Source organism: Suncus etruscus, chromosome 1, assembly GCF_024139225.1.
Source record: "Suncus etruscus isolate mSunEtr1 chromosome 1, mSunEtr1.pri.cur, whole genome shotgun sequence".
NCBI lineage: Eukaryota > Metazoa > Chordata > Mammalia > Eulipotyphla > Soricidae > Suncus > Suncus etruscus.
In genome coordinates, this window is record NC_064848.1 from 67,949,385 (window position 1) to 67,977,105 (window position 27,721).

The window sequence follows — 27,721 nt, forward strand, 5'->3', positions numbered from 1 at the left end:
TTTTTTGTTTTTTCTTTCTTTTTCTTTCTTCTTTCCCTCCTTTCTTTTTTCCTTCCTTTCTTTCTTCCTTTCTTTTTCTCTGTTCTCTTTCTTATCTTTCCTTTCTTTCCTTCCTTCCTTCCTTCCTTCCTTCCTTCCTTCCTTCCTTCCTTCCTTCCTTCCTTCTTTCTTTCTTTCTTTCTTTCTTTCTTTCTTTCTTTCTTTCTTTCTTTCTTTCTTTCTTTCTTTCTTTCTTTCTCTTTCTTCCTTTCTTTCTCTTTCTTCCTTTCTTCCTCCCTCCCTCCCTTCCTTCCTTCCTTTCTTCCTTCCTTCCTTTCCAATATAATAATATTCTGGAACTTAGCAACAACAAAAATTATGATACATTTTTCAAAAATATTATTCCTGGCTATTAAATAGCTTGGTTATTTTGGGTTTGCTTGTAATATGAGAGAATCCTAGAATATATTTTATTCATGTTTCTTACTACTTTGTTTTTTACCTTCTCATTTTGCACCTTTTTTAAGTGACCATTTTAATTACAGGAATTGGCATTTATTAAGTATCATCTATTATCTATTGCGTCTTTAATCCTTACATCTTATTTTTGAATATTATGACTGAAGAAGCTGTAGACAGAGAGATGAAATGTCTTGTTGGATTCTCTCAGCTGATAAGAAGAACCAATTCTCAAACATAGGCAGCTGGCTACCAACTAGCTTAGAAAGCTTGAGATGATTTTTGGGGGCAGCTCTATGCCTGGCTTCCCTGGGGTCTGACTGAATCTCGGTGTGGTGCTACTGGCCCTTCCCTACCACACAGGAGTTGCTTACCCTGGGAGGCTGTTTGTGTCTTTTTTGTTTCCCTCTAGAAACAGTTGGCGAGTTCACAGCACCCCTCAAGCAGCCGCCTTCCCGCCTCCGACCTGTGATCCTGGGCTGGGCCTTATCATACATCTTCATCACTGCTCGTTCTCAATTACTCAAATCCCTGTCTTGTGCCCTGTGTGCTTGTATCTGAAGTCTGTTCTCTTAACTACTCGCTCCTCAGTCTCTTCTCATTTTTTATTTCTTGTTTGTGGGGGCCACCCCTGGAAGTGCACAGGGAGTTCCTCCTGACTCTACTCAGGGACCATTCCTGGCAGTGTGCAGAGGATCAAACTCAAGCCAATCACATGCAAGGCAAAATGCCCTCCCCATCTCTGGTATTTACTGAGACTTGGGGAAACAAGAGAGAAGGTAGTAAGATAAAAAGAGAAAGCAGTTTACTTGATCTTCCTTTCCATGTCATTTCTCTATGCATGCATATATACAGTGGTTTTAGGAGAAGTCAACTATTTTGATGCCACTCAGCTTTCTCCAACCATTTTCCAATTTTTATGTTCATATTGGATTTAGGAGCAAACCACAAATTGCAGAGATAATGAGAAGTTTTAAGGGCCATGTGAAGAAGATGCTCAGGCATGCTGAGGCCTCGGCCATCATAGAGTATGCTTATAATGACAAAGCCATCTTGGAGCAGAGGAACATGCTGACAGAGGAACTGTATGGAAACACATTTCAGCTCTACAAGGTGAGTTTTCAAGATCTTTTTTCTTAAGTGCTTTTTTTTTTTTTTTAACTTCCAGTGCCCCGTTTCAGACTGAATTTTAATTTTGGCTGGTCCTTTGTGACTGTCTCAAACTTTTTTTATTTCTCTCTTGCTCTTAGATTATTTTATCTCTGGTATCACATTAGTGATGATATTATAATTTCTTTCTTTTCCAGTGCATTACCTTAAAGTCCTTTGAGTTAAACTAGTTTTTATTTCCATATTAGATACCCTTTATAATGCTTGTGTACCTGTGTTTCTAACTAATCACATGTAAATGGAAAGCTCTTAATAACGAATAGTGATTTGTAAAATACTCCATTTCTGACATGTGAATCACCCCGTTTTCAGTTATATCCAGAGAGAAAAGGAAGTAGAGAGAACCATCCCTGTATTTAGTTCAGGGATTAAATCTTAAAAATGCTAGTAATGGACCTAAAACAAAACTTTCGTTTCAGACCTTAGAACAGGAGTCTCAAACTCAATTTACTGAGGGCTGCAGGAGGCAAAGTTGGGATGAGGCAGGGCCGCATAGTGATTTCACAAAAAAAAAAGTCCGCAAACGTCATTATTAACAGTTTTAATTATTTCTTCTGAACATGAATAGAACATTGAGTGAAGATCATGAACAGTTCTTCTGAACATGGCATCTTTTGCCTATTCCTTGCTGCCAGATACTTGACAGCACTTCTCACAAATCTGAACCACATTTGGCTTTAAAGAGGAAGCAGTTGAGACCCTCAGTATGGCTTGAAGATGATCATCATTAAGTCTAGACCTGTACTTTGACTTATTGAAGTTCAATGTGGAGAATAACTTTTCACACAAATATGTGCTCCCAAAAAGGCACATGGTGCGCTTGAACATTCGGGAAAGCTCAGGGAAGCTTGGGGGGCAATTCTCTCAAAAATTGCCCATGCATGTCTGCTTTTCCACTAATCTCCCTGAACTTGGCTTTGAGATCAGAGTTGCATTGCAGGTCAATGAGCTCCATTTTAAGTACAGGAGGGGTATATTGCACATCAAAGGAAAGGGGGTCCATAAAAATTTGGAAAGTGCTTTTTAAAGTGTGCAAATCTGTGATCTAATTCCTTCTCTAGCTTAAAAATAGCATCAACATATTTCTCACCACTGAATGGTATACCTGCATGCTGGGAAATGGCAAAGTTTTATCTGAGAGAGCTGGGATTTCCATAACACAAGTTTTGTGGAGAATGCTCTCACGTTGTCATAGGCAGCACTGATAAGCTGCCCCGGGCCTTGTAACATCTTGTTTAGTGTGTGATGTCTACAAGAAAAGCTAAGTCCATGAGCCATTTGTGGTCACTCAACTTAGAAACAGCATTCCCATCCTTCTCCATGAAGGCTTTCACTTCTCTCAACTCAAAAAATCTTTTCAGGACATTTCCCCTGCTGAGCCGATGTAACTCGGTGAAATAGAGCACATCTCCATATTCTGACTCCATTTCCTCTAAAAAAGCATGGAACCTCCTGTGCTTTAAGCCCCTGGATCTGATTTGGTTGATGTATTTCACAACAACAGACATCACATTGTCACACGGCAGGCATTTACTGCAAAGGACCTGCTGATGGATAATGCAGTGAAGAGCAATGGCCTTCTCTACACCCTCCTCTTCAAGTTTTTTTTGAACAAGTGCCACCAGTCCATTTTTCCTCCCTGTCATTGATGGCGCTCCATTGGTTATTATTCCAACAAACCACTTCCATGGCAAACCTGCATTCTCAATGGCATCACACAGATGCCTAAATATCTCATTAGCAGTGGTCTGGCCATGCATTGGAATTATTGTGAGCAGCTCCTCTGTCAATTCAAAATTGCAATCAACACCATGGACATAAATTGTGAGCTGTGCAGTGTCTGTTATATCTGTGCCCTCGTCAAGAGCAACTAAGTATGCATCAAAACATTTGGCTTTCTCACAGAGTTGATGATAAATGTCACTTGACATGTGAGAAATGCGCTCTGCCACAGTGTTGGCAGAAAGGCTGATTTTGCTAAACTGACCTTTCTTTTCCAGACAGATAATACTTTCAGCCTGTAACATGCATTTTTTTAACAAACTCCTTATGTGAATGGTTTCCCTGCCTTAGCAATCATCTCCCTAACCATGTAACCAGCTTCGACTGATGCAGCATTCTCTTTGGTTGCTTTCTTGAAGAAATCTGTTGCCTCATTAGACATGCTTTAAGACTGGCAACCCGCTTGGCTCTCTCATTTCCTTGATATTTTGCACATTCCTCAGCATGTTTAGTTGAATAATGGATTTTCAAGTTGTATTCGTTGTGCACTGCAACTTTCTCTGAGCAAATAAGACATGTGGTGATGCCCCTGTGCTCAACAAAGAAATACTGCGTCTCCCACTTTTCCTGAAATTGTGCTCGTCATCAATCTTTCTCTTCACTGCAGACTTTGATGAAGTCATGATGAAAGTATGACAAAATCTAATTCTGTAATAAACTTCTCTCCCTTCTCTCTCTTAGGCCTCTGATAATGCAAGGGACAGTGGGCAGGAGCAGCGGAAATGACGTCTGTACTAGGCGCAAAGTATTCGCGATTATTTGCTTACCGAATACTCGCAATAAAAATCGCATTAGTAAGAAAAAACGTAACTGCTCGGGGTATGCGAATGCTTAATGCGATTTTTATTGTGATTATTCGGTCAGCAAATAATCGTGAATACTGCGATATTTGAAGGCTGGCCGCGGGCCACAAAATGTTGTATGGATGGCCGCAAACGGCCCGTGGGCTGCAAGTTTGAGACCCCTGCCTTAGAATATAAACATACACTGATCTCAAGGAATGTAAATGATGAACTAGTTCACTATTTCCTGGTTTGCCTCCATTTATGAGCAACCTATTTTTTTGTTTTGTTTTGTGGTTTTGTTTTTTTTTTTTTTTTTGGGGTCACACCTGCGTTGCTCAGGGGTTACTCATGGCTGTCTGCTCAGAAATAGCTCCTGGCAGGCACGGGGGACCACATGGGACATCGGTATTCGAACCAACCACCTTTGGTCCTGGATCGGCTGCTTGAAAGGCAAACGCCGCTGTGCTATCTCTCCGGGCCCAAGAGCAACCTATTTTGTGCATGGTACTGTTTTTTGTTGCTGTTGAGGAGAACAAGGGGGCACATTTAGCATTCAGGGGTCAGTTCTGATAGGGTTGAGATGTTGGGAATGAACCCTGTGTTAGCCACATATAAGGCAATTGTCCTACCTGCTATGCATTCTCTGGCCCCTATAAGTCCATTGGAGGATGGATGAACAAAGACTCAGATAAGCAGGAATTAATTCAGGAGTTTTAGTTGCAACATATTAATTGTAGTTCTTTGGTTATGTAAATATGGAAGTTTTTAACTACATTTTAAGTTAATTTAAATTAAAGTAAGCATAATTGATTTTATCTGTTCTGAAGTTGGAAAAACTCAAGTTTAGAGAGATTTGATTTGTTGTTACAGTCAGCAGATCACCCAACTCTGGAAAAAGTATTGCAAGTACAGCCAGAAAAACTAGAGCTTATCATGGATGAAATGAAGCAGATTCTCACTCCAATGGCCCAAAAGTAAGAAAGCTTTTTGTTTTTCAGTTTTGTTTTTTTTTCTTAAATGGCATTTGAAAGAGATCTTTAATCTTTTTTATTGAAAAGGTGAGATGTTTTTACAAATATGGTCAATTATTTCAATTGGATAGAATTAAAATGCCAGACCTGTAACCTTGACATTTGTACCAGAGTAGAATGACTAAGACTGAGACCTAGGGATCAGATGGTCTGTGTGTTATTCTTGTGCCGTGCCCACTTTAGTTACTTAACTTTTAACCTTGGTCAGCTTAACTTCTCTCTACATCTCAGAGTCCATATCTGTAGAGATAAATTAATAGAATGTATGGAGATGTGAAGATTTTTTATTTTGACTTCTTGATTTTGGGGGCCATTTTCTGGCATTGCTCAGGGGTTATTTTGACTCTGCACTCAGGAGTTATTCTTGACAGTGCTTGGGTGGCCATATGGAATGCTGAGGGTCAAACTTGATTTGGTGAGGTGCAAACATTTTACCTGCTACCTAGTCTCTAGCCTCAAGTTGTGAATATTTAATGCATTTATAGTCTCCAAACACTCAGAACAGTGTTTTACCATACAGGCAAAAAGTATTTGCTGTCTACATGGACATTCCATGTCAGAATTTCTCTGTCAGGGGCATACCCTCCCTGCTGTAGACCCCCATAGAATGTTTTAAGAGGCCACAGGTGATAATTGATAAAAGTGAGTTTATCGTTTTTATGACACAAGACTAGGGCACTAGCTGGTAAGGTAGAAAGCAAAGTCAGAAGGGACTATTAACAGAAGAAGATTGTAAAAAGCTGAACTTGGACTCTGTGGTACCTGAACATTAACTTCTATTTCTAACCTGAATTTATTAATTGCTCCTCCAAGAGTCTTTGATAAGTATTGTTGTTACGATTTTGATGTTTTCAGATATTAATTCTACTAACATTATTCTCTGAAATGGATCTATTCGGAGCCAGAGTGAGTAGGGCGCTTGCCTTGCCCACAGCTGATTTGGGTTCGATCCCTGGCATCTCCTGATCCTCATACCCCACTAGGAGTGATTCCTGAATCCAAAGCCACGGGTAATCCCAGAGTATTGCTGGCCACCAAACCAAAATTTAAACAAACAAACAAACAAACAAACAATTGAGTGAATGAATGAATGAAAGAGAAGTATATATTTCATAGATTAACTTGATTGATAATAGTTGTATGGAAAAAATAGGTCCATACCTATTCAAATAAAAATTGTGCAGTGTAGGGCTAAAAAAAAAGGATGTCCTTAGAAACTATTGGATTTTTGGAAATGATTCACATTTCCTCATTAACAGGTTAGGTTATTTGTTTATAGCTATTGCTAAAATTATTTTATAGCCTGAAAATTTCTTTTTGTTATATATTTTGTATAGGTGAAAGATACATCTTTTGTCAAATTGTGTTTGCTAAAGTCATTTCATTTATTTTTAGTATCTTAAGCAATTAATCTTACCTTTATTTAATATTAGCTCTGATCTTTTTTTCTTCTTTTTTCTGTTTTCAGAGAAGCTGTGATTAAGCACTCATTGGTACATAAAGTATTCTTGGACTTTTTTACTTATGCAACGCCAAAGTTAAGATCAGTAAGTTTTTGTTTTCTAATTTTAAAATTAAAAAGTAGACATGCAAAAATGTAAAACTACTTTTGATATGTGTAGTTTTGGACGTCTTAAAGAGTTATTCCTTTAGATGATTTTCTAACCTTTGTATATGAAAGTCTGGTGAGAACATCATTCAGCCCCTTGAATTTTGCTTGCTTTATGTAGTGTACTCATGGCATTTTATCCTCATTCTAATAAAAACAGGAAACTAAAATAATGACTTTTTTAATATATTGGGGAATTTTTGACGCCGAGTAACCACTTAACACTTAAGCTTGTGTTTCTATGATCATAGCAACTATTGCTAAAATTTTGGAGTTTGTTCTTTTTATTTTTCTATAAAATCATAGTATCTCTCAATACTAGGAATTTCTTTTCAAAGTTTGAGGAAATGATTATTTGAATGTAAACGAAGAAGGGATGTCTTTATCTTTTTCAGTATTGAATGTTTTAGTAGTAACACAAAATTACTGGTAACATATGAAATACTGAGACAGATGTTTGGAGGTATTTACTGAGAATGCATTACAAAATTTTTTTTCTGCTGATGGAAATATTGTAATATATGGAACTTTGCAAGTGATTAGCTCTGAAGAGCTTCATAAAATAAATATGTAAGATAAATGCTATGTTAAGATTTATGCTAGGAAAGGATTGTAAGGTAGCTAAGGTAGAAATTGTTCCTTATATTTGTTTCTTATGGGCCACACCTGGTGGTGTTCAGGGCTATTCCTGACTCAGAAATTATTGTTATTCCTGACTTAGAAATTACTCCTGCCAGACTTGGGGGTCCATATGGGATGCTGGGAATCAAACCCAGGTTCATATTGGGTCAGCCACTTGCAAGGCCAACACCCTACCGCGGTGCTATCTCTCTGGCCCCCGAAATTTTTCCTTATTAATGAAAATGGACTTCTACCTTAATCTAGTCAGAAGACTTTGTATTTAGTATAAAGTTTAAGTTCAGAGTGGACTGAAAAAGGATACCCTATATGGTAGACTTTCAAATATAAAATAAATTATGCGTATTAAATATGAAAATTAGGGATGGGGAAAAATGAAAACTAAAAGTTATGAGTAAGCTTACCTTATAAGCTTTACTTATAGAGAATTAATACTTTATTTTTTATTAAAATGTTATCAATAGTGAGACATAATGAAATATAAAGGTTAAAGATTGCAGCTCCCTCTTATCATAGCCACTCATAGACTTTCCAAATAAATCATTTAGGAGCTTGAGTATTGCTGTTTTGTGTTTTCCTTACATGTGGCCAACCTGAGTTTGATCTCCTGTACCTTATATGGAAAAGAATGTGTTAGTAAGAGGGTATTTCTGGGCTTTAATGATAAATTAGATGATTACTAATAAATATTAAGTTGTTTGTTTAGTGTGACAATAATATCGAAAGGCATTAGAAACAAAAGACAGTAAAACTGATCTATGGTAGAAAGCTTGCCACAAAGGGAGAAATAGGGGTGGAGAATGCAGTTAGACAAAGAAGGGACCACTCTGCCAATGACAGGTGGAACTGGTGGAATTGACAGCACTCTGGAGGTAAAGTGATATGCATGCTTGCTCTTTCATTAACAGTATTGCAAACCACAATGACTAAAAGGAATAAAGGGGTGGTACAGAGTGAGAAGTGATTGCCATAGAGGCAGTGTGTGAGTGGAGGGAGGGCGGGGAATGAATGTATGTTAGTGAAGGGATGGGTGTCGGAATATTCTTAAGACTGAAATTCATGAACAATCTTGTAATTGTGTATTTCACATGATCTGGTAAAATTGATTGTGCTGTCTTAAATCTCTTTGAATAATGAGCCTTGTAGGCAGATTGGGGTAAGTGGGAGTGAGAAATGCAGGTCTGCCAAGCAATATTTAGGAGGCCTTTCCCAGCATTTCTCAGCTGACCAGGCTGATTGTTCAATGCAAGAATCCAAGCTGTGCTATATGATTCAGCCCTGGGGTGATGCGGATTACCTGGGCCACTGGCAGTACTTACAGACCTCCAGGGCTGTACCCAGCAGTGCTCTGGGCACCATGTTGTGAGAGGCATGCTCATTGAACCTTGAACTATTTCTTCAGCCAAAGATCTTTAGAATCATAAAGAAATGCTAAGCCAAAGCCCCAACTATATTTGACTATTTGTTTGCAGGAAATGATTGAAGCCATCCGAGAAGCAGTGATATACCTGGCACACACACATGATGGCGCCAGAGTAGCCATGCACTGCCTTTGGCATGGCACACCCAAGGTAAATGAACAATCGGCACAGCTTTGATTGAGCCTCTGGTTTGCCTTTTTGTACATAAATGACTTTATTCTTGCCAAGTTTTGCCTTTTGACTCAATAGGAAATAGACTCTTCTTTAGATCTAGCTCTCATTCAAGTCACATTTGTTTATAAAATTGTTAAGATTTTAGGGGCCAGTGAAATAGTGCAGCAAGGTAAGCTCTTTTCTTTTATGTAGTGGAGCCAGATTTGATCCCTGGCATCTTTGTATCATTCCCCAGTTCACCAAGTGATACTTGAGCACCACCAGGTGTTAACCAACAACCCCCCTCTACCCCAAAAGTATTTAAACTGTAAATTTTAGAGTATAGTATCACCACACCTCACCCCACTACTAAATTGTTAATATCCTCCTCCACTTATCCCTAGAACCTTTCTCTTCTACCCTCTTTAAGTAATCTTAGTTCTGTTGTTTAAATCTAATAGTTTGTTTTGTACTAACAAACTAACAAAATAGTTTGTTTTCATTGAGTACTATAAAATGAGGTGGGTTTGGGGTTGTTGGTATCATTCCTTACAGAGTGCAACTGGCAGTGCTCTCACCACAGGTGATTGGTAGTGGCACCAGTGGTTTTTGGTGGTTTGCAATGCTTGGATCCTTGCACTTGCTAGTAATGCATCTAAAACTTGAGCTAGCTTCCTAGTCCTGGATGTTAGATTATAAAAAGAGCCTTTAGACTCTTTCATTTCTTACTTAGTCTTATAGGTGATGGTGGAAAGAGAAGATAATGAATAATAGTTACACATTTGCGCACATGAATGTTAAGTACTTTGAGAAACCATATTAGATAAGAATATTTAACAGAATAATAATAATAATAATAACTCCTGGGGATGCTCGGGTTACTCCTGGCTCTGTTCTCATAAATCATTCCTGGCAGGCTCACGGGATCAACCATATAGGATACCAAGGTTCAAACATGGGTTAGCCACATGCAAGGCAAATGCCATACCTACTGTGCTATCACTTCTAAAGGGGAGCCCATTTCTCATGCTATTCAGCCTGGTTGAGCAGATATGACAGTTCAGTGCACAGATGCAACTATGTAGTGGTGGGGGCAGAGATTCATACTCTGGGCCTTGAGCATACAAGGCATGCCTTTTAATTCTTTGAGCTATATCCTCAGCCTACAAGCATTTTTTGCTTATACTTCTGCCTTTCAAAGACAAATGACTCTGTTCACTTTTCATTTAATTTCAATTCAACAAATATGCACTAATGACATATCTGCCTTTGAAAACAGTAGACATAAAAAAGGGATCTTCATTGATGGGTATGGCTCAACACTCATTTCCCTGCAACAGATAAAGGAGGACTCTCTTCTTTCTCACTCTAGAAGATGTTAGTTTCATTAGGTTTATTTTACAGTTTATCATTTTATGATTCCATTTTTATGACTAGGTGGATTATCACATATAAGTCTAAGATTATATAGCTCTAAGAGAACTTTTATAATCTTACAAATTTTTTTGGTTCTGGCTATTCTAACATTACAGAAAATTTTGACTATGTAAAACCCTATTGCTAAATCTTTGAACTAAATAACTTTAAAACCTACAGATGTTCATCTAGACATTTTTCTTTTTTAGGACAGGAAAGTAATTGTGAAAACAATGAAGACTTATGTTGAAAAGGTAGCTAATGTAAGTATAATAAAACCCTATTATAAGAATAAAACAAATTTATATCTGTTATAGAAACTTGTGAGACAAGTTGTGCTCACTTTTTTTCTATGTATTCAGTATATCTTTATATATTAATTTTATACAAAATAACATTTTCCCTCTCGCATGTGATAGTTAACCATTTTTGAAGATATTTACTATTTTTTATGTTTGTCCAATTAAGTTATTATGAAAATTACTACCCAGTTGATATGAGTTCATATGTATTTTAGCCTCTAAATAAACATCATAAAATACTACTCTTCAGAACTTTTTACAGAGCATCTTTCCCACCAAAAACCAAGAAAAGTTTTGGATTGTTTTTAGACAAAATTTATACGGTCAAGTAATGATTGTAATAGTTTATGTATTATGTTTTATTTTTAACTTATTGGTGATATTGATAGTACTCCAAAAACCTTGCCGTAAGTCTTAGTTTTTGGTTCTGGTAAATAGACCATCTTATCCAAATACAAATAAATATGTGTGATGATATGCATGCCTGTATCTTTTGTAGATATGGAAGCTAGGAACAATATTAATATAAATATCCCAGTAGTCAGTTGACTCCTGTAACAAAATTTAAATAGAAATGTGACCGAAAACCAAAAAAATCATATTAATACTGTTAGCATCACGGAAATGATTTCATTATATGTAAAAGGTTACTAGTATGAAAGTCACAGTATAAAATTTGTAATCTTGTGTTGCTATATCTGTCTTCAAAGCCTTCATTTTTATTGAGCTATTATATTCTGTCTACATGTATATACCTGTATTTTATATATAAAACATATATAAGTATGTATTTATACAAAGTGTATTAGTATATATATACACAAATAAATATATATTGTGATGCTGGTGCTCAAATCAGGGCCTTTAGCTGTTAATACATGTAGTTTACCATTGAATTATATCCCTGGTTCCTTTTTATTATTTCTATTTTAATTTCTTAGGATCATTTGGAAGAAATGGGATTATTTATGATAGAAAATGAAAATATGGGGCCGAAGTGGTGGTGCAGTGGTAAGGCGTTTGCCTTGCATGTGGCTAAACTAGGATGAACCACAGTTCCATCCCCCAGTGTCCCGTATGATCCCCCAAGCCAGGAGCTATTTCTCTGCTCATAGCCAGGAGTAACTCCTGAGTGTCACTGAATGTGGCCCCCAAACCAAAAAATATATAAAAATTAAAATATATACCCTTTCTCCCTCTCCCTCTTTCTCTCTCTCTCTTCTTTCTCCCTTTCCCTCTTTCCCTCTCCCTCCCCCCTTTCTCACTCCTTTTCCCACTCCCTTTCCCTTTCTTCCTCTCCCTCTCTCCTGTCCCTCTCACTTTCTCTCTCCCTCCCTCACCCTCTCTCCTTGTCCCTCTCCCTCTATTTTCCTCTCCCTCTCACTGCTTTCTCTTTCCCTCTCTTTCTCCCTCTCTCTCACTTTTTCTCCCTCCCTCTCCCCCTCCCTCCCATCCTCTCCCTCTTCCTACCTTTTCCTCTAAAAATAAATAAATAAAAATATTTGTAATTTTTCAACTGCAAAAGAAAGTGAAAATGACATGTATTTCAAAGATTATTATAGAGTTGACTTATAACATGTATATTTTATATGTGAGTATATATATATATATATATACACATATACACTTGCATTTGTATACTTTTTTATGATTAGAATGCTATATAGTTTTATTCCACTAAAGTTTTGTTTTGAGGCCACACCCAGCTGTGCTCAGCCATTTGACTTTGTGCTCAAGGATCACTTCTGGTGGTGCTTGAGGAATCATTATGTAGTGCCAGGGCCCAAACCTGGGTTGGCAGCATCGACAAGCATCTTTGGAGCTGGAATGATAGTACTGTGGGTAGAGTGTTTGCCTTGCCTGCAGCCAACCTAGGTTCAATCTCTGGCATCCTATATGGTCCCCAGAGCACTGCTAGGAGTAATTCCTGAATGGGAACCAGGAATAATCTTGGGCACTGTCAGTGTGCCCCCAAAACAAACAAAAAGATAAGTACCTTCCCTGCTGTTCTATCTCTCTGGCCCTTACTCTACATAAATATTAAGTTCTGTTTTACTTCCGTTAGGTTTTTACTTTGAAATTTTTTGTTTAATTTTTTTAAGGAATTACTCATTAATAGGGTAACAGGTTAGTTTGTAAATTTGGGGGCTTTGGGCGACTCTTTGCTGTGTTGGGGAACCATACAGGGTCAGAGATTATAAACCCAAGAATCCCCCATGCAAAGCATCCAGAGCATGCACTCCATTCCTACCCCTGATTTTTTAGTTGGAACGGGGGCCACACCTGTCAGTGATCAGGGGATCAGTCATTTCTGGCTTTGTTTGGGAGGAAAGAAGTGACATGGATTGAACATAGGCCCCCTATGTGCTCAGCTGATGGAGCTATCTTTTGTCTTCAATTTTTTCTTTTTTTTCCTTTTAAAAAAATCTATTTAAGCACAATGCTTGCAAACATGTTCATAATGGGTTTTAGTCATAAAATGCACACCCTCCCCTTCACTTTCCTGCCACCAATATCTTCAGATTCTCTCCTCCCCTATCCCCTGCCTGGCTCTGAGCTCAGAAATCTATCCTTGCAGGCTCCTGGGACCATATGGGATGCCTGGAATTGAACCACTGTCTGTCCTGGGTCTGCCACATGCAAGGCAAACGCCCTATGGCTGTGCTATCTCTCTGACCCCTCTTTATCCTTTTTTTAAGTGGGAGTGGGATTACATTCTCCTTTTTTTTTTTTTTCCTTAAAGTCTGCTGTTTGGTATTAAGGTATATACTTTCAATGATTCTTCTGTTTAAGTCAACCTAGAGAAAGTTAACCAAGTCCTGGTATGAAAAAAGGATGTTTCTTTTGGGGCCGGAGAGATAGCACAGCGGTGTTTGCCTTGCAAGCAGCCGATCCAGGGCCTAAGGTGGTTGGTTCGAATCCCAGTATCCCATATGGTTCCCCGTGCCTGCCAGGAGCTATTTCTGAGCATAGAGCCAGGAGTAACCCCTGAGCACCGCCGGGTGTGGCCCAAAACCAAAAAAAGAACAAAAACAAAAACGGTTGTTCCTTTTTTTTTTTTTTTTTTTTTTGGTTTTTGGGCCATACCTGGCTGTGCTCAGAGGTTACTCCTAGCTCTATGCTCAGAAATCGCCCCTGGCAGGCACAGGGGACCATATGGGATGCCGGGATTCGAAACACCATCCTTCTGCATGAAAGGCAAACGACTTACCTCCATGCTATCTATCTAGCACCAGGATGTTCCTTTAAAAAAAAAATCTTTAAGCACATGATTGCAAACATGTTTGTAGTTGGGTTTCAGTCATAAAAAGAAGAGCCCCCTTCATCGTTGCAACATTCCCACCACCAATGCCTCCAATTCCCCTCCTCCCCCACCTCCTGCCTATATTCAAGATAGGCTTTCAACTTCTCTCACTCATTACCATTGCCATGATAGTTGTTAGTGTAATTATTTTTTTTTAGTCTGGTTACTTTTTAACTAAACTCACCACTCATTATGGTAAGCTTCATATCATGGCCAGTCCTTGCAGCCCTCATCTCTATTGTCTCTGGGTCTTACTACAGTAATGCCCTTTATTTTTTTAAAATCCCATAGATGAATGAGACTATTATGTGTCTGTCTCTCTCCCTCTGACTTATTCAGCTTAATGGTTTTTATGTTCATCCAGGTATAGGAAAATTTTATGACTTCAACTCCTGATAGTTGCATAGTATTCCATTGTACCACAATTTCTTTAGCCATTCATCTGTTTAAGGGCATCTGGGTTATATCCAGATTCTGGCCATTGTAAATAGTGTTGCAATGAATATAGGTGTGCAGAAGGCATATTTGTGTTGTGTTTTTCATTTCCTAGGGGATATTCCTAGGAGTGGTATAGCTGGATCATATGGGAGCTCAATGTCCAGTTTTTTGAGGAATCTCAATATTTTTGTCCTACGCGGCATTCCTACTAGCAATGAATGAGTTTCTTTTTATCCACATTCCTGCTATCATTGATTGTTCTTGTTCTTTGTGATGTGTGCCAGTTTCTGTGGCATGATATGGTATCTCATTGTTGTTTTGATTTACATCTCTCTGATGATTAGTGATGTGGAGCATATTTCATGTGCCTTTTGGCCGTTTGTATTTCTTTTTTGAGGAAGTTTCTGTTCATTATTTTCTTCTCATTTTTTTGATGTGGTTAGATATTTTATTATTATTAAGTTCCATCAGTATCTTGTGTATCTTATCTGATGGATATTGGATGAATAGTTTCTCCCATTCTGTGGGTGACCTTTGTGTCCTCATCACTATTTCCGTTAAGGTGCAGAAGCTTCTCAGCTTAATATAGTCCTATCTGTTTATCTCTGCTTTCACTTCTTTTGAGAGTGATGTTTCCTCCTAGAAGATCCATTTAGTCTCAATATCATAAAGTGTTTTATATTGTTCTATATACCTTCAAATGTTTTTTTATCTATATTATTTATATTATGTTTGATACATTGTCATTGTTGATAACTTTATACAGTAGTCCAATTAGTGGAATAAAAGTGAGCCTGTTATTTTTTTTAACCTTTGCTTACTGACTTCTATTTCTACAGGGACAATACTCTCATTTGGTTTTACTGGCAGCATTTGATTGTATTGATGATACGAAGCTTGTGAAGCAAATAATCTTATCAGTAAGTAATTCTTGAGTTTGAGTTAAATTTTAATGTACACATTTCGTTTACTTATTAATAACTTTGAGTTGAGCTTTCTGTATTTTTGTTGCTTTTAGTTGTTTTAGTTAAATATTTATTTGGGTTTACTTTATTCCTATTTGAACTGTGATCATGTTATTTCATATTAATTATACTTTTAATATTTAAATTCTAGTTAAAATAGCATGTGTTTGTGTAGACTTTGTCACATACTGAGTAAAAATGTGCAGTGTGCTGTTTACATTTGATCAGAAATTACTTTACACAGTAATTCTTCAGTTATCTAGGAATTCTTATCTAGAATAAGAGAAGATCGCGGTCACTTTTTCTCTTTCATCCCTTTGGGAGAAACTTCCTTTTTATAATTACCAAATGTTAATATATCTGTGTTGACTGAGCTGACGGAGACAAACTGATAGAGCTCAGTTGTGATACTTATAACTTTAGTGAACACTGTCATAGAATTAGATATGAAATTATTGGCAAAATTAAAGTGCTAGCTTTCTTTCCCCTCATTTAAGCAGTTCTTTTCAGCCTGATATAGTGACCATGAAATGACATTTGACTGCAGATTTAACCATAAGTTTGATGTCAGTAAAAACTCTTAACCTTTAACTGTCCCAACATATTTGCTTTTTTCTATAATGGTTGCCTCTTTTTGTAGTTCTGATTCTTTAATCTTATCTTTCTCTTTTTCACTTTATTGTGTTTGTTCTACGACAGAGGCACGGTGCTTAGGTGGGGAGCAGTGACCACATTTGGAAATAGTTTAAAAACTATGTGATCTTCATTACATACAGGTTAATTATCTGAAAATAATACAAAATTTAATGTTTGAATCGAATGGAGCCCTTGGAGACGTTTGATACCATCTATAGGAGAACCTGAAGGATGCTCAAAAAGAATTTACCTGTTGTCATATGGTGGTGCTGTGGCTCTTTTCATAGCCTGTCTGAACCAGTTGAACTAATACAGAAAGGAAGTATATTGACTAGTAAAAGGAAAGGATGTTTATTTTCTTGATGCCAGTTTTAGATCTCAGTGTATGAGAATTTCTCATGCCCTTCTCATTTTCCAAATACTTTTCTCTTGGCTAATTTAAGGCTTCTTTAGGAGAGAATTGTGGGAAGAATCAAGTTGGCAAGGCTTTTGTGTCACCAAGTGTTTTGACATGTGCCTTGTGACTTTATTACTCTTTTGACTAATCAATAACGATTGTTGTCATTGTAGTGACAGAAATGTGAGAGACCATAGACTGGCTAATGAATAAAGTTGTTTCATGGATATGGAAATAGACTGGGCTATTGAAAATTTGCTTTTGTTTAATATTTTCGTGACAACTTAAATTTGCATGACTGTGGCAGATGGATTTCCAGAGAAACCAAACCTCCTTTAGAATTGTCACAAGTGTCTGATAGATTAATTCTCCCCTCCCCCCCCCCCCCCAGAGGTCTAATTCTCTGAAAGTTACCATTGAAATAGTTTTTCATTCCTTGTTCTCAGTTTGATTCTCACAACTATTTCACCCACATACCTAATGACTTCCTCATATTTTGGCCTAATTTGAGAATGGCCTGGTTTACTAATCTGTTTGGTTGCCTCTATATGTCAAATGTTCAACACATTCTTTGTATCAAGCTATGACTAGAGATGAAATTCTGGGATGCTAACTGTTCTTGCCTTTCTCTCACCCATTTGCCAAAAAATTCGTTGAGGTATGCAGCACTTTTTGAAAATAACCAAAAAGATTAGTGTTGATCAGGATAACCAAACTTAATGGAATGTCAAGTTGAGATCACAATCTCGGTCAGCTGAACCCTCACATTTCAAAATGAATACATATTGTTTCCCACTTATTTTGCTTTCTAAAATAAACATGAAATTTGATCTGTTTTTTAAATGGGATCTTTTTAACTCTCGAACTATTGGTATAACGCAGTTGCTTTGACAGCAGTGTTTCTCCAATAAGAAAATAAGTACATTGGCCAGTTGCTGTTTTAGGCTGAATACATATTGACGCATATTTTTAAATGCATTATCTTTTAAATATACAGAAGGACATAAAACATAATAAAGTGAGTACTCAGCTTCTCACAGAGTAAAACTTGACAATTACAATGAAAATTTTGGCCATTTGTATACTTATTCTTGTTTGCCTTGTCTACCCTTGTTCCAAATCCATAGGATTATTTTTGTATTTATTATTTGCCTAAATTTTCTTACCTGTTCATTCTGCAGGTATATATTGTAGCCTGTTTATAAATCTTTATAAGTTGTCTAAATGATATCTTTTGTTTTTTCTCCAGAAACTTGCTGGGTTTTGTGGTTTTATTATGCTTATGTTTCTTAGTTGGGATCACTTAGCTGGCCTTTTTCATAAGGGTCCATATAATAGTCATTTGAGACTTCCTGGGCTATACATGACCTCTGTCAACCTATTCCTGTTTGTTTTATTACATCTTTTAAAATATAAAAATCAAACAAGAGGGCTGGAATGGTGGCACAAGCAGTAGGGCGTCTACCTTGCACACGTTAACCCAGGATGGACTACGGTTCCATCCCCCGGCGTCCCACATAGTTCCCCAAGCCAGGATCAATTTCTGAGTGTATAGCCAGGAATAACCCCTGAGTATCACTGGGTGTGCGCCCCTCCCCGCCCCCACCCCCCGCCAATAAAACTTCAAAAAATCAAACCAGAGTGGTAGCATAATGATAGGACACTATTTTTTCATGGTTTATGCAGGCTTGTTCCCTGGTAATCCCTGAGTACAGAGCTAGGAATAAACCCTGAGCACCACCCAGTGTGAGCCCCAAACCAAAAATAATAAATAAATGAGATAAGATAAAATTTAAAAACACTCTTAGATATACTGAAGTGGACTTACAGATTAGGTTTGGCCAGTGGGTTTGCTTACATTAATTCTGAATCCTTTATTTTTCCACTTTCCGGTTAGTGAATATTTAGATTGTTGATCATTTAACAACTTATAACATTATTTTTGCTCTTTTTAAATAATGCTGTGAGCATTCTTATATATCTCCTTATTTATGTAAGACACTTAGCAGTGTCACTGTGCTGGGTTGCTTGATATGAAACACTTTAGTTGTTATAGTTGATTGTATGATTCCTACACAGCTACTCCTAAAATGTATGTTTGAAATGCTTTTAAAATAGCTAAGAAAGCTTAGGATTACTATGCTTTATACGAGTAACTGGATTTTCTAGAAATACCTGGTTGAAATGTTAAATGTGCTCTATTTGCTCAGATCATGCCCCAGTTCAGTCTCCCTAGGGTAGTATCAAAAAGTATCAGATTGTTAGATTTCCCAGTTAGACATTCTGTCAACTTCTACAGCTTTGTCTATTTATTTTGCAGTTAATCATTATTAACTGTAGTCAAAAGCTGGAATGTTCATTGAGCAGGCAGGGAGATGGGTGGGGTCACTGGGAGACCATGGCAGAGATGTGACCTTATACAGGAAGCAGCCACCACTTCCCTCCAGCTTCTGAAAATATGATATCCATGGTGATAAATCTTCCTTTTATTCCTTTTTAATTGCACTGAGGTACATTCAACATGAAATTTGCCATGTGTACAGTTCAGTAGTGTTAAATAGAGGCATATTGTTGTGCAGCCGATCTCCAGAGTTTTATTCTCTTGTAAACTGCATCTTTCAGGAGTTTTGAATACAGCCCCAAAAGTGAATTTATGTATAAAATCATGTTTTTAACACAAAACACTTGAGGGGACAGAAGACTAGTGCTTGAGGGTTAATGTGTTTGCCTTGCATGCAGCCAACTGGTCCTTGAGCACTATCCTGAGCAGAGAGCTAGGGGAAGTGTTGTGCACTTCTAGGTATGACTGTAAAAATAAAAAATAAATGTAAAAGCACATGAGAAGGTTGTAGTTACCGTCTTGTGATCTAACATCCTTCTACGCAAAGTATTCTATTTTTAATAATATTTTATTTAAACACCTTGATTACAAACATGAATGTGGTTGGCTTTCAGTCATGTAAAGAACATCCCCCATCACCAGTGCAACATTCCCATCATCAATGTTCCAATTCTCCCTCCATCCCACCTCACCCCTGCCTGTACTCTAGACAGGCTTTCCACTTCCCTCATTCATTCACATTGTTATGATAGTTCTCAGTGTAGTTATGTCTCTAACTGCAAAGTATTCTTTTAACTAAAACTCTTTATTTTTCTCTTGGTATCAAATTTCTCTTGCTTCTTATTGGGTTTTTGTTTGTTTTTGCACTTCATGGTAAGGTTAGTCATTTTCTTATTGCAGATAACCTACTTTAGAATTGTGTATGGTAGATCCTTTATATCATTTCTTTCAGATGATATTATTTTACTGTCTGCTTTCATCCTTTCACTGAAAGTTAGTATTCAAGAACTATGCATTCTAGTTTTAGTTCTCCATAGTATGTGTTGCTTTTGACATTTCTTCCTTTTACTGAATATGCATATGCACTCTAACCTTACTCACAGTTTGTACCTTTTGCAGTTTGCATCTCTCACTTATAAAAGAGGGTTGTGGGGGCCGGAGAGATAGCATGGAGGTAAGGTGTTTCCCTTTCATGCAAAAGGTCATTGGTTCAAATCCTGGCATCCCGTATGGTCTCCCGTGCCTGCCAGGGACTATTTCTGAGCAGATAGCCAGGAGTAACCCCTGAGTGCTGCTGGGTGTGTTCCAAAAACAAAAAAAAGGGTTGTGAACAAGAGCTCCTAACAACTTCAAAGTTGTCATCTAGCCAAAACACAAATGCTCTTTGCTGTGCACCTTTTATCTACGTTAATTCTTCTAAGAGGGCAAGCTAAATTGAAAATATTTAAAACTGAACTTTTATTGTTGGTTTCGTTTACAAGAAGACACCAAATGCACAGATCCTTCTGCTCTAGATAATTTCCTGGGTGTATACTAGAGATGTGTCTTTAGTATGAATTAATTTTGTCAGAGCAATTTTCAGTATGCAGTGGGAACTTTATGATTTATTTCTCATAATGACCACAGGTCAGTCAGTATATGATTTTCTTTTATCTTTAATGAGGTTAAAGGATTTGCCGAATATTATACAGATTGAACTCAAAGACCAAATTCGACACAAAATTAATTATACTCCAACTTACTGATATTTTCTTACATTATATGATTGTTAGTATTCTTTAGCATTCAAAACTTTTTTGTTGTTGTTTTTCCAAAGTGTTTTTTTTGGTGGTAAAATTGGTTTAGAATAAGGGTGAATTGAGGGAGGATTAAATGATCACACTTATATTTTAAGTTTTATATGATGCTGGGATTCGAACCACTGTCCTTCTGCGTCTAAGGCAAATGCCTTACCACTGTGCTATCTCTCCGGCCCCTGATTTACTATCTGTTATAAAGTTATTTATGATTAACTTTCAGTCATAATACATTGTACAACACCCATCACTTCACTAGTGCACATTTTCTGCTACTAATGTCCCCAGTTTCCCTCTAGCCCTTCCCACACAATTTATTTTTATACTTACATGAATAAGAAGTAGCTTTAAACACCTGTATGTACTCATTTCTTTTTTTTTTTTTTTTTTGACATTTTAAATTGCTTTATTTAAAGACCATAATACAGGTTGTTCACAATACAGTCAGGAGTATTTTTTTACAGTTGCAAAGTATGCATGATTGAATTTCAGTTATACAATGCACAACACCATTCACCAGTGTATGTTTTCTGCCACCACTTTCCCTAATTTCCTCCTGCCCTGCTGCATCTGAGTGAGATATTTTCTTTTCTCTCTGTATAAGTATATATACACACACATATATATACACATATATGTGTATGTACATATATTTTTTTTCTTTTCCTTTTTTTTTATAATAGCTTATTTTTATTGAAGATCAGAAGTTAATATACGGTTAACATTATTTCTGCACACAACTTTCCAACAGTACCCCCATGGCCTGAGCGCTTCTAACCTTCACAGTAGCCCAAGGGCCCCTTTCATAATAGCTCAATCCAGGGCCTATTTTAGTAACATAGGATTGAAACATAAACCAATCAGATTTGTACAAGTACAACAATTTTAACCAATGGGAGCATAAACACATTTTGATGGCGGGAAGGATAAAGAGGAACCTGGCATGATAGGGGGAGGGGAAGCAAATTCTTAAACAAATAGCTAAATGATATTTACGCAAATACAATTATTTGTTTAGCCTATTTTCCATTTAGATCTATCTTTTGTGCAAGCAATAAGGATCATAATTTAAACTTTACAAAAACATGTCAATAACTACATACTTGAGAGCAGTTACAAAAACAGGTTTCCATGGAAAGGTTAAGGCATCTGGTTAAGCCAGATTCTTTGTGCTGAGCTAAATTTATTTGTAGAGTTTTCTGTTGGTTCGGGGCTATGCAAACTTTTGTGACTTGAATCAGACAGGCGGTGGAAAATTCATTCAGAGTTCCTTTGATATGTGGGGTGCTCGATCTCCCACATCTCCCCCTGTTTAGTATACAATATAGAAGGGACAGACGTGCCTCGGTGGACTGGCCACACTGGGTGAAGAGGTGTGGGGCTTCCAGTCACCGCATCTGCTACCCTTGATTCAGTCGTTTCCAAAGCTTGGCAAGGCACAGATTGAGGTCTATGCGCCAGCTCCTCGATAACTTCAAACTTAAGTGGCGGAGAGTTGGCAGGAGTGGAGATGTCAGGTGTCAGCTGGTCTTCTGAGGTGCATAGTTGTTGGTACAGAACCTTTGAGTCCTTTCTGGTTGCTTCATCCACTTGATTCTTTACGAAGGTGGTGAGTTTGCGAAAAGCCCAAGGACCAAAGGAAACTAGCAACATAAAGCCAATGAAGGGCCCCAAAAAGGCTGGGAGCACTGTTGTTATCCATGGAGTGGTAGAAAACCAATTTTTGTACCAGCTCTCACTCTGCTCTATATCTTTTTGTCTATTTACTAAATTATCCTCTATGTGTTGAATGCTATCTCTAGCTAAGCCGAATTTATTTTAAAAAGCAACATTTTACTCTAAGGATGACACAAATTCCCCCCTCCCTCAAAAAAAATGTTAATTTTGAACCACGGCGGTTATTCTGCACTCTTTGCTAGGAAATCAACAGTAGTGTAAACTTCTTTAAGTTTGTAAACATTTTTAGCCACAGTTATAAGGCATTAGCAGATTCTAGAGTATGAACCAATGAATAAATATTTGTGCTTACACCAATAACACCTAGGCCTTTTAATAAGGCTAGGGTGATGGCAGTGTTTGATTTTTGTACTGCAGCGGGGAGAGACACAAGATTATATTTAAGAGGTAATAAGGCAATTTTTGATCTAACAGTCAATTTAGGCATTAAAACAACCAAAACACAGTGGTACTAGGACTAAAGAAACAAATGTAAAACAATGGGGGAGATAAACTAGTGAAACAGGCAAAAAACGTTAAATTGGGGGTAATCATGAACTGAAAGGAAAAATCAACAACAAGAATTTGATTACAATTTTTTCAGATTATTAAAATTTGCGGCAGGGAGGTCTTGGAAGAGTTCTTGCAATGGGGATACTTTTGGTGCTAGGCCCAGTTTCAAGGAACAGTCCGCGTTAGGGAGAGTTAGTAGGGAGGGCCTCGCAGCATGAGTCCACAGGGGAGTTGGCTGTCTTTTCTTTCAGGAGACAAGGTGTGGGTTTATCTGGGTGTCCCCTCGCCTGAGTGCAGAGTACTGGTTCGTTGAGTAGGAGGTCGATCTTGATGCCTAATAGAATAAGGACTGAGGGTGAAAAATTTTAATATGGTGGAAAATCTGGATGGGATTGAGGGGTAAAGGGATAGTTGGATTTCCGGAGGGGAGAAAGGGGAAGGTATATGGGAAGGGTATGAAGGAAGAGAAAAAAGAAAATACCTTAGAGAGAAAAGGGGAAGAGAAAGAGAAAAAAAGTAATAAGCAGAATAGAGAGAAAAAAAAAAGAAAAGAAAAGTAGTAAGAAGAGAGGAGAGACTAGCAAGGGAATGCTGGTTTAATTAAAAGTGTTCGAAGAATCGAGCCTGTGGTTTAAGTCTGTACATCTCAGGTACTGCTTCAATGATCTGAATGATCACGTGCTTCAATTCCTAAATGGAGGTATTACCTAGAGATAAAGTGTATGTTAAAGAGTTTACTCGTGGCCATCTCGTAGTGCATGCAAGGTATGGTATCCCGTGTGGTATCCCGAATTGCCACCTTAGTTTGTCCGCCCTTTGTATCCAAGGGCGCCTGTGGACAGAAAAGCTGAGAGGTTATTTAACATATAGTAAGATAAAGGCATTAAAAGGTAGTGTTATGGTATGTTGCCATTGCAGTCCGTGATTTCCCTTGGTGTTCTATACTTGTGTTCCTGTATACGAACTCCAAGGGATTATTGTGGGCCTTTGTTGTAGAAGTCTGATTACCTACCTGTTCTCTCTATGCTGCCGTTTCTGTTGTTATTGTTTTCTTTATGGCATATTCTGTAATCAAAATTTTGCATTATTCCTTTTTCATGTATTTTGGACACTGCTCCCACGTATATGTTGACTATTACAGTGTTCGGAGTTTCTACCATGTTAAACCCTGTTATTTGATTGTTAAGTATTAGTTGTGTATAAAATGTGTTCTAGGTGTTTCAGAATAGTGCTACCATTCTGTATTTTTCTTTTGTCTTCTGACTTACTTCGTTTAACATAACATGATCTAGGTCCATCCACGTTGCTGCAAAGTCTGTGATTGTATCATTTCTAACTGCCATGTAATATTCCATTGTATATATATACCACATCTTAATGATCCATTCATCTGTTGTTGGACATCGAGGTTGGTTCCAAGATTTGGCTATTATACTGATTGCTGCAATAAATAGTGGGGTGCATACGTATTTTGGAATGAATGTCCTTCCATCTTGGAGGTATATGCCTAGGAGAGCAATTGCTGGGTCAAATGGCAGCTCAATTCTGAGTTCTTTGAGCACTCTCCAGACTTTTCTCCATAGATGTTGGACTAGGGGGCATTCCCACCAGCAGTGGATGAGAGTTCCTTTCATACCACATTCTCGCCAACAAAAGTTGTTTCCATTATTTTTGATGTGAGCCAACCTCACTTGAAACTATACTATAATGCCATAGTAATTAAAACAGCATGGTACTGGAACAGAGACAGGACCTCAGACCAGTGGATCAGAACAGAATTCCCAGACATAAACCCTCAGATATACAGCCAACTAATATTTGATAAAAGAGGCAAGAATATGAAATGGAACAAAGAAAGCCTATTCAACAAATGGTGTTGGTACAACTGGAAACTCACATGTACGAAAGTGAAAATCGACCCATATCTCACTCCTTATACAAAAGTCAACTCAAAATGGATCAAAGACCTGGAAATTAGACCTGAATCTATAAAGTTTATCGAGAATAAAATAGGCAGAACACTCGAAGACCTTTATATCAAAAGGGTCTTTGAGAATGGAGCACCAATGGCAAGAACGTTAGCATCAAATATAAACAAATGGGATACATCAAACTAAAAAGCTTCTGCATGGCAAAAGAAACCCTACTTAATGCAAGAAGACAGCTAACAGAATGGGAAAAAATCTTTTCACTTGATATGTCAGATAAAGGGCTGATATCTAGAACATACAAAGCGCTCAGAAAGCTGAGCCCCTCAAAACCAAATAAAGCCATAAAAAATGGGGAGATGAAATGAATAGACACTTCTCTGAGGAAGACAGAAGAATGGCCAACAAACACATGAAAACATGCTCACCTTCACTCATCATCAGGGAGATCCAAATCAAGACAACAATGAGATACCACCTCATTTCTTTTATTTTATATATGTCTCTGGAGAAATTCTAATAAGGCTCTTCATCCATGCTGATGATATATTTCAGTGTGACTGCCAATGAACTATCTGCTCAGTGATCCCAGCAAGTAGTGTCCCTAGAAATAGCTCCCAACGTGAATGAAAAGGACTAATTATTTTTAAATGTATTTGCAACATTTTTGGGCTCGATCAGTTAAATTCAAATGGTCTGTTCCTGTCAATAGCAGTCAGAGAATTTGGTTTGTGCTGCAAGTATAGTTTTCATTTTAACGGTTAATTTCATGGGGCTGGAGTGATACCACAGCGGTAGGGCATTTGCCTTTTGTGGGGCTGATCCAGGACGGACCTCAGTTTGGTCCCCGGCATCCCATATGGTCCCCAGAATAGGAGAGATTTCTGAGCACATAGCCAGGAGTAACCCAAATGTCATCAGGTGCGCCCTCCCCCAAAATAAAGGGTTAATTTCAAAACCAACTAATGCTACATTTTTTGTTGTGCTGGGAGATAGAGTTTATGCCACATGCAGCTCTGATGGGGTTGGTGTGGGGAGACCATGTAGAGCCATGAATAAGGGTTGGCCCTATACAAAGCAAGCACTTTAAACTCGTGTATTCTCTCTCTGCCCCAAACTCCACATTTATTTACTCATTTAACCACCATGATATTACAACATTATTCATGATTGGGTTTCAACTGCAGTAAACTACATCAGTTGTTCACTTCCCTCCACCAGTGCTCTATCCTACACCCACTTACCTTCCACTTACCAGTGTGCTGGTAATAAAATAAATAAATATTAAAAAATAATAAATAAAATAAATGAGTACATACAAGTGTTTAAAGAGGTACACACATACATACCCATACATTTGTTTGCACTGTGGTTTACATTATTGTTGCTGATTTGGTTTCATATTTAACACTTTACCACCTTTCAGTGCCATCTCCTCCCATATGAACATTTCATGCCAACATAGTTTCTGCCCCCTCCCTCTCCTATGCTCTAGCCCCTTTGAGTGATATGTTTCCCTACTGAATACCAGTTCTACTGTTCTTTGTTTCATTGCCTTTGGGTATTCGTTATTCTACTTTTAGGTTTTGTTATATCTCGCATATGAAAGAGACTGTTAGTCTTGCTCCTTCTGACTGACTTCACTCAGCATAAATCTGTCTAGGTCCTTATATATAACAGCAAATTAGGTTCTACATGTACTTTACTTTTAAGTATGTATGGACAATTTTTCTGTTTCTAATTTTTCAGGAAATTATCAGTTCCTTGCCTAACATAATAAATGACAAATATGGAAGGAAGGTTTTATTGTATTTACTAAGCCCCAGAGATCCTGCACACATAGTGCGAGAAATCATTGAAGTTCTACAGAAGGGAGATGGAAATGCACACAGGTAATAAATAAATAAATGAATAGCTTGGTTCCTTTTTTAATTCTGTTCTGATTGTTTATTAATTTTAAATAGTACGTGCCTATAAATCTGTTGACAAAGGAATATACTAGTTCTCCCTTTCTGACTAAAATTAGTACCATTTTAAGCATGTAGCTTTTACAGATCCTTCATATTTCTATCTTGAACAAGAAAAGTAATAATATAGCAAATAGATTGCTTGTCTTGCATGTGGCCATCCTGGGTTTGATTCCCAGCATACTCTCTGGTCCCCTGATCACTTTGAATAGTAATTGTCAGTAGTGGACCCTGATTGCAGAGCCAAGAGCACTGTGGGTTATAGCTCCAAAACAAACAAACAGACAAAAGGTAAAGACAAGTATCATGCTCCAACAAAAGTTTCTGTTCTGGGCCCGGAGAGATAGCACAGCGGCGTTTGCCTTGCAAGCAGCCAATCCAGGACCAAAGGTGGTTGGTTCGAATCCCGGTGTCCCATATGGTCCCCCGTGCCTGCCAGGAGCTATTTCTGAGCAGACAGCCAGGAGTAACCCCTGAGCACTGCCGGGTGTGGCCCAAAAACCAAAAAAAAAAAAAAAAAGTTTCTGTTCTGTGACAGGTGCCGTGCAGATCCTACTCTCCCCACCTTACCCACCAACTCACACGTTCGCAAAAGATAGACATCCGGCATCAGATTGTTTCACATGCATAACAGAAAGCTGGTTATAGTGGGGTGTGTTTTTCTGCCAATATCTTACCTAATATCTCATTCAACTTACTCCCAACAGTAAGAAGGATAAAGAAATTCGCAGGCGAGAGCTCCTGGAATCCATTTCTCCAGCTTTGCTGAGCTACCTGCAAGGACATGCCCAAGAGATGGTGTTAGATAAATCATCCTGTGTGTTGGTACCTGATATTTTGGGAACTGCCACTGGAGACGTTCAGCTTGCCATGAGTGCCATCGCCAGCTTGGCAGCAGCAGAACTACATCCTGGTGGAAAAGATGGAGAGGTAATATGCTATTTTAAGATGGTTAGAAAAGCAGCTGTGGCTGC

General features: G+C 37.9%; 1 protein-coding gene across 1 annotated transcript in view; it reads left to right on the forward strand.

Moving 5' to 3' along the window:
* The window catches only part of PUM3 (pumilio RNA binding family member 3), a 48,293-nt gene that overhangs the window by 12,488 nt on the left and 8,084 nt on the right, over positions 1–27,721 (forward strand). The window contains exons 8-15 of the mRNA XM_049773314.1: positions 1,377–1,551; positions 5,046–5,149; positions 6,675–6,753; positions 8,927–9,025; positions 10,654–10,707; positions 15,328–15,408; positions 26,530–26,672; positions 27,455–27,677. Of these exons, the coding sequence (XP_049629271.1) occupies positions 1,377–1,551; positions 5,046–5,149; positions 6,675–6,753; positions 8,927–9,025; positions 10,654–10,707; positions 15,328–15,408; positions 26,530–26,672; positions 27,455–27,677 (958 nt within the window). The remainder of the gene's footprint in view (positions 1–1,376; positions 1,552–5,045; positions 5,150–6,674; positions 6,754–8,926; positions 9,026–10,653; positions 10,708–15,327; positions 15,409–26,529; positions 26,673–27,454; positions 27,678–27,721) is intronic.